We start from the raw sequence: 13,516 nt of genomic DNA on the forward strand, positions 1-13,516 counted from the left end.
CGTCACATGTTTAAGGGGGGGGGGGATGTTGTACCCAACTTTTTGACCGCAATGTAATTTTATAAGCTGTACTTAATGCTTGCTCATTTTATGTAATGTTATTTGTGGAACCGAAGTAATAAAATTCAATCAAGAAGATCATTAACTTAAAACTCTTGTACATTTTTAAAAAATATGAAGTTAATGGCATGAAGTATGTGTTATTAACAAGTTTCTGGTAAATAAATGAGGAATTTGTTGGAGCTTCATTTTAACTATAATGATGATGTGATGATGATGATGCGTTTTACTATATAAGAGTGTCATTTCCGCCCATCTTGAAGTACTATTTCTTTAAATTTTCGCACTGGGGTGTAGACTCACGACTTTCACCTCCCACCTTTCAAAAGAAATCTGCGGCCTTGACGGGTTTTTTTTTTGTGGACTGTGCAAGACATTTCTCTTGCTTTTTCTGTCGTTTTTACACTCCATTTTTATCTTATTGCACCATGCCTATATTCCTAAAGGCGGTTGCAGGTATCCACTAAACAGTTGCAGGTACCACACAATTTCACTCTATGTACATACTGGTATACATTACTGTAAATACGTTTAAACTTGAAACAGTTAATTAGTATTAATTACATTATCACCTCCACCGTTGCGTTACTTCTTTACTTATAGCTTGCCGCTTCTTCAGGCGAGACTTTACGCCCTTTTCTAGGCTGTAGTACGTCATGTATTAAGCCATGTAAGACAAACATACTGCCAATCACGAAAGTGCCAACACCAGCTCCAGTAAAAGCAATCAGCAAAATTATACCTGAAGTCCAATGAATTCCTACAATGCACAATTGATAGTTTATTTGTATTATTTATTATTTTGCTGAAAAACACAAGTTCACGAAAAAAAATTACTACTACTGCTACTGCTGCTGCTACTGCTGCTGCTGCTACTGCTACTGCTGCTGCTACTACTACTAATTTCTTTCCCACGAGGTACCCCGACGGGGAATTCTGTGTTCCCTGGATCCCCACTGGCGCCCTACTGTTTATTAGGCATGCATGATGCTTTGAATGAAACTTACCAGGTTCGAGAATATCATCTGTTTTCCCAACATTCTCTGTTGATCTTACTTCCGTGTTTCTAACATCAGTTAGTCCTAAAATTATTAGTCAAATTTTAAAAACATGTATAGTAGGTTAACGACGTTCATGAATTTCACGATTGATAAAATAGGGGCGAAGTTACTACGTAAAAGGTTTTTCGGTGACAGATAGGCCTATGGATAATATGAAATTCTATAATGATGATCATGGTGATAATGGATGATAACGATAATAACAACAATATAATAGTAATTAATAATAATTATTATATATAAGTAAGTAATAATGGTAATAATAATAATAATAATAGTAATAATAAATTCACTCTTTTTTAGCGCATTCCGCAAAGGAAAGGCTTAGCCTAATATTAAGAGTAACAATATGAAATATGATAATAATAATAATATTGATGATGATGATTTTAATGATAACGATGATGATATTGGTTGTGGAGCTAATGATGCGAATGCTGATGATCATAATAATAATATTAAGATAACAATTTTGTATAATGCTAATGATGATGAACATAATGAGAATGATAGAATAGATTTGGTAAGAAGAGATTGTTACCGGTCACAGTTGTTGTTTTGAGGCCGAAGCTGGAGTTGCAATATTCAGTATACATTGCAGTGATTAGCTGCTGCAAAAGTCTATCAGAGGTGTCGTTGTTTTCAATGACTGTTGTTTCTGTCGTCAAGCTGGGCCCACTGCCCTCCCTTACTTCGACTCCAGTCGTGGTAACGGTTTTGCTTTGATCTGCCGTATTATACTGCCATAGCAAATTTTGCGGCTCAGCTGTTGTTAGAACCACCCGATTCTGATTCTGTACGTTTTTATCCGTGTTCATCAGTAGAGAGGTCCCGGTAGCAGCAGTGGGGTTGTCATTATTCTGGGAGGGAAAACCGATACATTTTCTGATCGTGTGTGTGCAGTTAGCATTACACTCCTTAAATAGGCGTACTTCATTATTGATTTTCCAAATACATTCTGTCAGTGCACACTTTTCCTCCGACGACTGAGCGGCAATGGTCTCATAATACATCGCACTACATTGGTCATCCAAACCTATAACATGAGGGAATTTGTTCAGATTTACATTATATACAAAAAGTAACATCATGGCGATACAGGTCTTCCTCTAATTAAATACCACTTTTGGCTTTGGTCTCTAATTAGAATAATAAAGACAACAGACATTTTTTAATATGGAACAACAGGAATGTGGTCTTTAATTGGAGGTGGTCTTTATTTGTAAGGGTTTCTAATTAGAGGGAGACCTACATTTAAACAAACATTATTTCCTAACTAATGATGATAAGGGTGATGATAACAATAATAACAAGAGCACTCAGTATAGAGAGCATATCTCCGCCCACCGCAAATCCCTTTTATTTCTATAAAATAAATCTTCCAAATAATGTTCATAATTTATTTCAACCACCACCACTACCACCCTACCTCACTTCGCTCCACTCCTCTTCCAAAACACGCAGTAACTCGCTTAAACACTTTTTATTTCAAAGAGGGATTATTTCAACTTTTAGTCTGGGTTTTTGGGGGACTCTCTTTTAGAGTGGGTATTTTCAGATGAAGATTAAAATATTCTCAATCAGTTCTCAAAAACTGAATTTAGTATATACAAAACGCTGTAAACATTTACTGTAATTGCACTAATTTTTTGAATATTCATCACACAGCTATTGTTATCTGCCTACGGTATACAGTAAACCTATTATTGAAATGGTCCTCATATCCACACCCTACTTCGGAGCATGACTAAATTTAAAGACTTCTTCACTAACACATGACAAACTATTCTGGAAAGCGTCATTTTGATCCAATGATCTATTTTAGAAATATTTAGATCTGGAACCTAATGGCCCTCAAATGCACACCCGACCGTCACCAACACTACACAATTTCTTTCTTGTACATTGTTAAACTTTCACGAAAGTTTCATTCAGATATGTTGACACGTTTGTGAAATATTTGGTGTAGAGTGTGTGCTATTAAATCCCTTTAATTGGTCCTACTTTAGACCGTCACAAAAAGTTAATCATTCCTTTATTGGGTCATACCTAACACGCTCTGTAATTTTCATTTATATCTATGCAGCCGTTTTCGGCGCCAGCATGGTGGGGGGGGGGCAGTAGGGGCTTAAGTCCCCCAGATGTGTATAAGAGACAGCCCCCACACACGCCCACACCCAAACGTCTGAAAACATATATCTCTTGGCGGAGATAACAATATAAGATAAACTTTATTGTCAAATATTTCAAATCAAATATTATAATAGGATATGGAACAATTAATAAATACTGAGGTAAAAGATATTTAAACATAAATTATAAAAATGTTACATACATGATACATGTAGACACTAAAATATTACATTGTGTACATCATGAAATACATGATAATATTTAAACATGGTTAATATTATATTACTGTATACAATGGAGTTAATTATCTTTTTGTTATTATTTTATATTGTATGATTTGGTGGAATAAAGAATTGGATTGAAAAAGTATCATGGGCTATACGACTTTAGTTGAAAAAACTATCTACATCACTTGGTCTAACACCGCTTCCGGATATTGTTGTAACATAAAATTAGGTAGATGGACACAATCGTTCATAAGTTTTTCTAGCAGTGACATTGTTCAAGTACAAACTGTTTAGATCACCCAGTTTATTTCCTATAATCTGTAATATAATTATGCATATTTCAAAGCTTATACACACAATGCAAAACCGAGGTTCATTATAAACGTCTGGGATTCGAGACATACCGTTCTGAAAAACTGTAACAACATATTTCAGCTTAATTGAGGGAAAAAATAAAGACCGTCATTTTTCATTGGAATGGTAGCTGTCTCGTGAGGAGCTTTTGCATTTGCCTTTTGAGTTTGATTGACACTCGAGGAAGGTCCATTGGTGGGTAGGAAAATTGAACGAGGAAACACATGTTTAAGGCAGAGACTGCAAATGCTATGACAAAATGCCTATTCCTAAAGCCTGGCACTCACTGTGATGTGATTTAAACTATAGGAACGTGGACTGAGGGGATAAAGGAGACTAACCTGAACATAAGAAACGAACTCTGTAATCAGCGCAGGAATATCCATTCTCAGCCTGCTCACATACAAGACCATTCGACGGGTAGCAAGTAACTGTATCATTTGTTGATGTATATGGTTGTCCGGCTGTAGTCTGGCACTCAATACCTATTGGTTTTGCACACATTGTTGCTGGGTGCTCCTATTTATGTTGATAAACATATGTTGTAAGTATACAGCCCTGAAAATTATGCAGTTATAAAATGTGTGTATTTTTGTTAATAATAATTCTGTGTTCCCAATATTTACGTTTGAAATTTAGTTTAAGTGTAAAGCAGGTTTTTGTATGTATACGTGTTTGACTTGAATAAAACAAATATGTTTTATCAATACACACACTATAGTGTGTGTATATACATAACATACGAAGTACAATAGAAATATCACAGTAATATCTGTCTCTTATACACATCTTGGGTATTTTCAGATGAAGATTAAAATATTCTCAATCAGTTCTCAAATAACATACTAAGTACAATATAAATTTTACAGTAATTAATAACAGAATTTGTAATTTTTCGACTTTTAAAAAAAGGCCCCTGCGTTCTGTTTTTTAAAAGTTCATTTATAATTCGTCATGTCTTGTCATGTTATGGATTTTTATAAAAAATTAAAATAAATAAAATTAATGAAAATGAATGTGGTAGTTTAGTCAAGTAAATTATATGATAAGCGATATGCCTATACATTAACACTCTGATCCAAGAAGAGTGTGACGTACATCAAGCACGAATAACTTACAGATAATAGATTTGATACCGTTTCCCAGTCTCCGGTTCCAGATGGATTATCCCGGTCATACCATGGGGTCCACGTTTCTGAATTAATAAGAATTTAACGATTGACTTGCGAGCCTTTGACTTGATCAGTTTTAAATACGCTCACCTCAGCCAAATAATGTTTGGGCTGAAGCAGGCGTCCCTAAAGGCTTCTATTATAGCTCAGTTAAGAGCTGTCGTTCAAAGATTAGATTTTTTACGTATATTTTACATGTAATGGAAATGAAAATGGACTTGTATGGCGCCTTACACAATTATAAGTCGTCTCAGTGCACTTAAAGAATATGAAAAAGAAAAGACAAAACTAACCCATGAACTATCCTTAAACTTATCAGAAACGAACTAAAAACAAACCAGTAACACTACACCGTTCTCCAGCAATTTGAGACACATGGTCAGTTGGAACATTACTCAAAGGTGCTCTAGTGATAGTGGTAACTAATCTGGCCTATCCTGTAAGAAGAACCAAAAACGTGAAAAAAGAGGGAAGGAATAAATTAGAGAAAAAGATGTGTTTTAAGTTTTGACTTGAAAATGGACAACGACGAAGCTTCACGAATAATTGATGAAGGCAGATTTTGTTCCAAAGTTTAGGGGCAGCGTTTGAGAACGCTCTGCCACCATACGTCTTGAGGAGTGATGGAGGAACATGAACAAAGTGGATGCATTTCTAGTTGATCTGAGGAGGTGCTGGTACAAGTTGACAATCTTAATTTAATCAATTCAGCGATGTTGGATGGTGACACGTTGTTGAGAGCCTTAAATGTAATCAGTAAAAGCTTAAAAACAATACATTGTTTAACGGACAACCAGTGGCGGCGCCAGCATAGGTGGGAGGGGGCAGCAGGGGCTTAAGTCCCCCATGCCACCAGACAGGTCAACCCCATCCCCCATTGGACAGAGCTCGTCGGGCAGTCAGAGTAAAAAAGATATAAAAATAGGCCCATGCCAAGCCAACACATGTCTGTCACAGTCTGAGAGTGTCATTTCTGGCCATCCAGAGATTCCTATTCTTAAAAAATCTCATTTGGGAGGGGGAACCCCCGTCTCAAACCCTTCCCCCCGCTCAGGCCTACAAGCTCAACAGCATATTGCTTGCAAGCCATGCCTGTACGAACACATACTCCAATGGTTGCCTTTGTTTCGTTGTACTGACTAGGATGGAAGAAATAAAATTGGGTATCGTCAGCAACACAATATGGTAATTAAGGCCATATAATGTGAAGATACCACTTAAAGGTGCAATAAAAATCAAAAACAAAATAGGGCCAAGACTAATCCTGGGGGCACACCACAAGTAAGAATACAAGCGTTTTCCGATGAATGATTGAATTTTGTTGAACTGTTCCCTTCGATTACAATGCTGACGATGATGATGACCTTGTTTTAACCGGCGCTATAGAAATTTATAAATCTATCTAATCTATATATTTCCAGTATATCGCACCACCAAGCCCTGTGTCCAGACTATAAATTCGTTAGCAGAAAAAGTCATTGACTTGTTCGGGTTTTTTTTTTTTCTTATTCTATTCCGTTTTCCTATGTTTGTTTTGTACACGGTTTTTTTTTTATCGGAACTGTGGCCACTGTCCGTGCTTGGATCTTCTTCAAACGTTGTCCAAGGAAAGACCATATATAAAAGATGTGCATATTAAAATGTGACGTCATTTTATGCCATTTGAATATTAATAAACGGGTAATTAAACTATTATGTTAACGCAAATTGCGGTTTCTAAGGCAATTCAAACTAACTACAGCTACGGTACGTTCAACAAAGATTTACTGTGAAATGCATGAACAAGTTTCGCCTCCACTTATAATATTATGCAAGGTAAACAATCTAAAAATGCCCTGTATAATACTCTTAAGGATGGCCTGTTTAGCGTAATAATAGTAAGAACTCTCACCCTCGCTATTACCACTGGAGCAAAGATAATAAATAGCAAACGATAGAGCAGTTCGCGATATATAGTAGAACGCCTCATGAAAGCGTCCATGAGAGCAATTTTCATCCATCCGAGTGGCGGCGCTATATCTTTGATTGGCTCTGATTGGTTGGATTGGTAGGATATCTCTCAGTTTTCAGTTTTTATTGGCACACACTTTTACAACAGTGGCACACACTAATCAGTGGTGCGTCCAGACTTACTAATCAAAAAACAATACAGTAAAAGTGCACAAAAGTAAAATTGGAAACGCAAAGGTAAACAGAAAAATCAGGAAATTTAACAAAATACCGGTAGTAAAAGAAAGGACAAACATCCCAGAAATACAAAATTCAATTCAAAGTTAAAACAAACTGCATTTCAATAAAAAGCAAGTAAGAAATAAACAATTAAAAAAATAAAAATCAAGATAAAATAAAATAAGAAAAAAAGTTGTACCTAATACATACACATACATATAAACATGATACACACACATAAATATACACATGCATGCATATACACATACATGTCAAGGGGCTACAACCGATGACATTAAAAAGAAACTTTACAGTGGTGACATATCTTACGATCACATTCTCACTGATTTCCTCCCGCCTCGACGTCAAACTTCTATCTCGCTTAGGAATCACCGCCAATCTGCCTTCTTACCACTTTCTTGTAGAACCAAACGTTTCAAATCTTCGTTTCTCCCATATGCACTTAAGCTTTGCTCGTCTCCAAATCTCGATCCGTCTTCTGCAACCAATGCCTCTATCCGTACTGCTCTGCTTGGAACACATTGATTAGCTGTTTAATTCTTATTTTGAATATTTTTATTGGCTATAGCAAATGTTGATATTCGATTGTGTTATGTTTTTTGTATGGCGGATAATAGCCCATGGATGGCTTTTGTAGCAAATAAATATTGAATGGAATTGAATTGAAGTTAATCTTCGTTTTTTATATTAAAAATATGTGTAAAAATGCTATTTTTGTGAGTAAGCAAAGGATGTTTAGCAACAACCATAAAATTGTGTAGGTCACTGGATAACTGAGTACGAATATGCCACAAAATACCTCTGTTTATTTTTAAAACACACAACGTGTGTCTTGAACTTGGAAAAATTCCTAACTAACGGTGACTTTTGATGAAAAGCTCAGACATTTCACCAGGCAGTATATAGAGGAAGCTCTCACTGTTTAAAGCTATTTTGAGAATTGGCGACGTCATCGCTTGCGAGTATGTCATCTCTAAACAGGTGTGTCTTCACAGGTGTGTCATCGGTTGGTATGGGTTCACAGGCGCATACACACATATTTGTTTTCATTAGTTTCTCCACTCCATGAAATCATTTTCTTCCATTCTAGAGAGGGTGGACGTTCCATAAAATGATATGCAAACCACGCGAAGAGCTTATTCTTCTGCTATTTATGTTCTTTGACTGGAGCCATAGTTTGAATCTAAATGAAAGGTGCTGATAAAGAGGGTGAGTGTTATCTGACATAATTACTTTGAATTTATTATTTATTTATGGCACTGTGAACAACATCATCTATATTCCTGTTCTCCTAGGTCTTTATTATTATGGACTTCCCAATTCTTGATACCTTTTCATGTTTTGTTTATCAAGGTTTTTAAAACCCAACTATTTCACTAAAGCTTAAAAGCTGATAAAATTACAGATTCATAAAACACAACCATGATTCCATTTCAAACATGGAATTTCTTTATACGCCTTAAAAAGTAGATTGCACTTGCTAACAAAGTTAGTATTCTCTTTCCAATTAAGTTTATCATAATTATTGTACCTATATATTTATGATGTTTAACAATCTCCACGGTATCGTTCATAATAGTCAGATTATCGTGTGTCTTGTCACCCTTTCTAAAATATAATTATCTTTTTATTTTCTGAACATTCAAATTCAAATAATTATCTACGCACTATGATGAAAAACGATTTATATTTTGAAAGTAAATTTTAGTTGAATTATCCTTTAATCCATCTACATATTTCACCGTCAAACACTAAAGTTAAAATTCCATCGTCAATACAGTTTAAATCATTAGTATATAAAGAAAAATTGGAGAAAGGACACAGCCCTGGGGTGTCCTAGTATTGATTTCTAACTTACAGTTGTTAAAAACACACAAATTGTTCCCTAAGCATTAAACAGTTATTAAGCCATAAAATGATAGACCGGTTTACACCTCATACATTCGATTTAGCCAGTAAAACGTTCTTTTGTGTTCAATATAGTGCAATGAAAAAGAGCATGATTAAGAATGAATTTAGCAAGCAGAAAAAGTTACCTTTCACATTTGTTGTATTTGTTTCCTGCGAGAGGCTTGTGTTGCAATATTCCGTGTACTTGGCGGTAATTAACTGGTACCAAAAGTTAACGAATGTGTCGTCGCTTTCGATGGCTGTTGTTGCAACTGTCGTTAAGCTGGAGCCAGTGTTACTATCTCCTACAATATAGTTTCCAATCGTTTTACTGTTTTCGCTTTGATCCATGTCTGCTGTAGAAATCTGCTCAGTTCTGTCACCACTCTGCATCTCGGTTTTTTTTGCATTCATCGTAATATGTGTCCCAGAGGCGGTGATATGTGTCCCAATGACAGGGGTAGGTGTTCCGAGGGCAGGGATAGGTGTTCCGGTGGCAGGACTAACTTTGGCTTTATCGTTAGTCTCATACTTTGCAAGATAGTCGGTGCAGTTTGCAATCTTGTGTTCACAGTTGGTATCACATTTTTCAAATTGGTCTTTTCTGTCATCGATGTTCCAAACGCATTCGGTTAGTGCACAATTCACCTCTAATGACTGAGTGATAGTATTCACTGAGTACTCCGCACTACATTGTTCATCCAACCCTGTGAAATGATATAGAAAGGAGAAAACGGAATACGTGCTCATTTAAATACATAACTTGATAATAATAAAGATGTTGTTGTAGATAGACATTACTTGATTAATAATTGACCTTACATTATGTAGCCATGACTGGACGTTTACCGAGACCTTGAAGGTAGCTGGTCATCGGAAATTTTTAAACCCTATACCATGATGAAGATGTATACCCTACTCTAGATTCACCGTAGTGTGGTGATGAAAACTTGTGTTTTCAATGGACATATTCAGGGTCGGATCCATAGATGTCCGAAGAAATTGGAGAGGGTGCGAAAGGGACGGGGTGACTGAGAGACACCACTACTCAGGGAAAATAATCTGTGAAATTTTTGTTTCATTTCAAGACGTCTGGAAATAACCCCTGAAGTTTTTTTTTTTTGACTTTCCAAGCGTACGTAGAAACTGCGTATTTCGTAGGAATGGGAGTACACTGTGCAATTACGTTGATACGTTCTGATTGTTTAGTTATTAAGTTTTCAATGACGCTCCCTATCATTTTGTGTGCAGTTCAGGATACTGCAATGGATAATGTATACATTTTATTACCGTAAAAAACTTATTGATGTACATAAAAAATAAGATTAACATGGTGAAAAATACACTGTAAAAAACACAAACACAATGCTCCGCACAATTTTGTCCACCTTTTGGTGACGCATTTAAAACTAAGCGTATAGCCCTTTATGTTGTTTTACCTCTAAGCAAATTAATGTTCAAACCATCACATTTACGTTATGCCTAAACAGATTTAGCGGGTCCAGATTGCAAGAAGCTGTATAATGTGTTTAAACTATCGTGACGCTGCATTTACAGTTTAGAAAATTCCAATCAACACTCAACATTCAACAGAATTATTGAAAGGAACATAGAGAATCTTTCACATCATTAAATTATTCTTTATTTGAATAATATTTAAGGCTTTTACCGATTATGCACCCTGAAATCTGAATATTTCTGTTATACCAAAAGTATCTTGGCATAAACGTTTTCTGTGGCGACTTGGCTATTGTCGATCCGTCTATGTGCTTGATCATGATGTATCCCTTTTCATATGATATTGTGACCTTGTGCACATTAACTTCTGTTGGCTCAAACTCGATGCTGTTGTTGAAATCACAGGTACTCTTGATTTTAAATTTATTTGACCCATCATTCCTCACTGTAATGTTAAAATAAAATGGACTCTGGGAGAAATTCGACGTCAACAGAAAATGTCCTTCCGTGGTATTAAAATCCAAACTCGTGTTAACACTGAAGCGTATGATATCACTTGGTAGATGAATGTAATTGTAGATATGATTTCCCGTCTGACAGCCTATTGGAATTAAAAGGTTGATATAATGAGGGTATTTTTAACTATAATACTAAAAAAAGAACATCATCAGACTATAAGACACATCCTGCTCTTGCAATAGCTTTACAGTAAACGGAGTAACCTCTCGGAATGGCCCAGCCCACAGCACCAGAAGCGCCTAACATCAACCAACTACACGGTCGCAATAATAATGTTGCAATACGACCAAGATCTTTGACAGAGGCATCGCCTAGATGCCAAGAGCAAGCATTCTACAGTACCAAAAGCATATGTTTTGTAATCTTGCGAAAATTATGAAAACAATGGATGGGGTCCCTATTATTTATTTTATTTTATAGAACTTGTATAGCGCAAATATCCAGAAAACTGCTAAAAGCGCTTCCCAGTCATTAGATACAGAATCAATCATACACAACGTGAAACCTCCTCCGCTCCCCGGGAATATTCCTAGTTTAATCTACTAATTTAATTCCGAAACATTCACATGTTACCAGGTAGCAATTTATACTCGTGGGTGAAGAGTGACAAATTCAGATAAAGTGTCTTTGCCAAAGAGACAAAGCAGTGTGACGAGCATCGGTCTCGAACCCCCGATTTTCCGATTGAAATTCCAACACCTTACACGCTGCGCCACACACTTCTACAAACGACTTGCTTATTTTATGAATTTATGAATAAATTATTTCTAAGCTTCTATGCTCTCTCGATTTGCAAAATCGATCACACATACTATCACCCATTTTAATTTAAATTCGCATTCACCCCAGTAATTAACATTATTTGATTGTGTACATATCAGTCAAGATAAAATATTTCCATATATTAAGGTAATCGATAACTACTTTCCAAATCATATTCTTCAATACTAATGACATTTTAAAATAGTCGATTAGATGTGAATAAACATGTTTTAGTATCTTCAGTTATTACACATGGCCAGCGGTATTGTATCCATACTCGGACGACATTTGATGGAAAAGTATTATAAAAGTGATGATTTTCTTAACCTTTCACTTTCCAAAAGTGAAAAAACCATGCAACAGGTGCATCTCCAAAACATTAATTAAAACAAATTGAACCTATTTTCAATCTTATATCGGCACAACTTTTAATGAAACAGCTTATGGCTAACACTATAACTAACACTTCTGAAATACATTTTTATCGCCAAAATTTAATTTATACGCTCTTCAACAAAATGGTTTTTGTGACTTTTTGTATTTAAAAGTTAGCTTCCATATCTTCGCAAATGTAGAAAATTTTTCAAGCAAGAAGGTAGGAGATGTGTATAAGAGACAGATATTAACCATATATATTTGATCGCCTATAAGACGATCCGCGTATAAGACAACCCCCGAGTTTGAGAAGAATTTTGGACAATTTTTAGTAGTAAATTCGAGTGTTACGGACGATCCGAACAAAAGACGAACATAAAAAAAAAAAAAAAATTATAATGCGCGTAAAGACGACCCTACGTTTTTCGATCGTTAGATTCGTCTTATACGTGAGAATATATACAGAACGGTTGATATCCTGCCTCACATATCCACGTTGTTGTCGTGAGTGGCATTAGAAATTTTGTCGCAACCTAGATGATGTCTTTTTTACTTGTATCCAAAAATTTACCAGTGGCTCCCGTTTAAGTCAAAACTTGGTAAACGTCAAGCGAAATCGTGGTTTTCCTTAAGAATCGCTGCACTATCGTTACAGTTTCTTTCCTTTTCTTCTTCTTTTTTTTTTACTGCAATCGTTGCACTAGCGTAGCAGTCCCTGACGCAATGGGGAAGGCTCCCCGATACGACCAACCAATCAGCATCACCGAAAGCCGTCAGAGTAACACATTTCCCAACCTCAAGTTAGGGGTTTCAATCCCTCGCTGTACATTTCGCTAGTGTCCTTAAAGCAAGGTAGCTTTATCTGCATTGCTTGCATTGCTTCTCTCTACCAAAGAGGATAAATGGTGGGGTTGCCTGCTCCTGCTCTGATCACCAGCAAGAACATATAAGCATGTGGGCCCAATGACCAGGGAAAAGAAGCACTTTGTATCTACAAAGAAAAGGTGCTATATAATACCGGTAATAATAATAATAATAATAAATAATAATAATAATAATAATGTAGTGATGTTGTGGAAACCAAATTTAAAGAATGTTCAGTGCTACTGATTAAAGTATTCTATGGTAGCACATGAGAGTGCATGCTTATGATTATAGGCTTAAGATTTACATAGTTTATTATACATTATTTGACCAAGACGCCTGACCGACCCAAATTTTGCAAAATGCTTGACAACGAACAACATTTTTTTATGAGCAAATAAGGCTAGAATAGCCTTGGCATGGCTAGGGGGCCAAGGCTACTGTAGCCTAT

At 36.0% G+C, this 13,516-nt stretch overlaps 1 protein-coding gene across 4 annotated transcripts in view; it reads right to left on the reverse strand.

Moving 5' to 3' along the window:
* Positions 1 to 22: 22 nt before the first annotated feature.
* The window catches only part of LOC117116913, a 26,714-nt gene continuing 13,220 nt past the window's right edge, over positions 23 to 13,516 (reverse strand). For 2 of the 4 annotated variants that reach the window (XM_033261050.1, XM_033261048.1), the window contains exons 4-6: positions 1,663 to 2,157; positions 1,068 to 1,142; positions 23 to 820 (exon numbers count right to left, since the gene is read on the reverse strand). In XM_033261050.1, coding sequence (XP_033116941.1) covers positions 654 to 820; positions 1,068 to 1,142; positions 1,663 to 2,157 — 737 coding nt within the window. In that variant the 3' untranslated portion in view covers positions 23 to 653. Of the gene's footprint in view, positions 821 to 1,067; positions 1,143 to 1,662; positions 2,158 to 4,176; positions 4,355 to 4,953; positions 5,031 to 9,233; positions 9,795 to 10,756; positions 11,147 to 13,516 lie in introns of all 4 variants that reach the window. The other 2 variants (XM_033261047.1, XM_033261049.1) reach the window with 2 other exon arrangements.

Source organism: Anneissia japonica, unplaced genomic scaffold, assembly GCF_011630105.1.
Source record: "Anneissia japonica isolate Jap-2015-1 unplaced genomic scaffold, ASM1163010v1 scaffold1302_len1884557_cov193, whole genome shotgun sequence".
In the NCBI taxonomy this organism is placed as follows: domain Eukaryota; kingdom Metazoa; phylum Echinodermata; class Crinoidea; order Comatulida; family Comatulidae; genus Anneissia; species Anneissia japonica.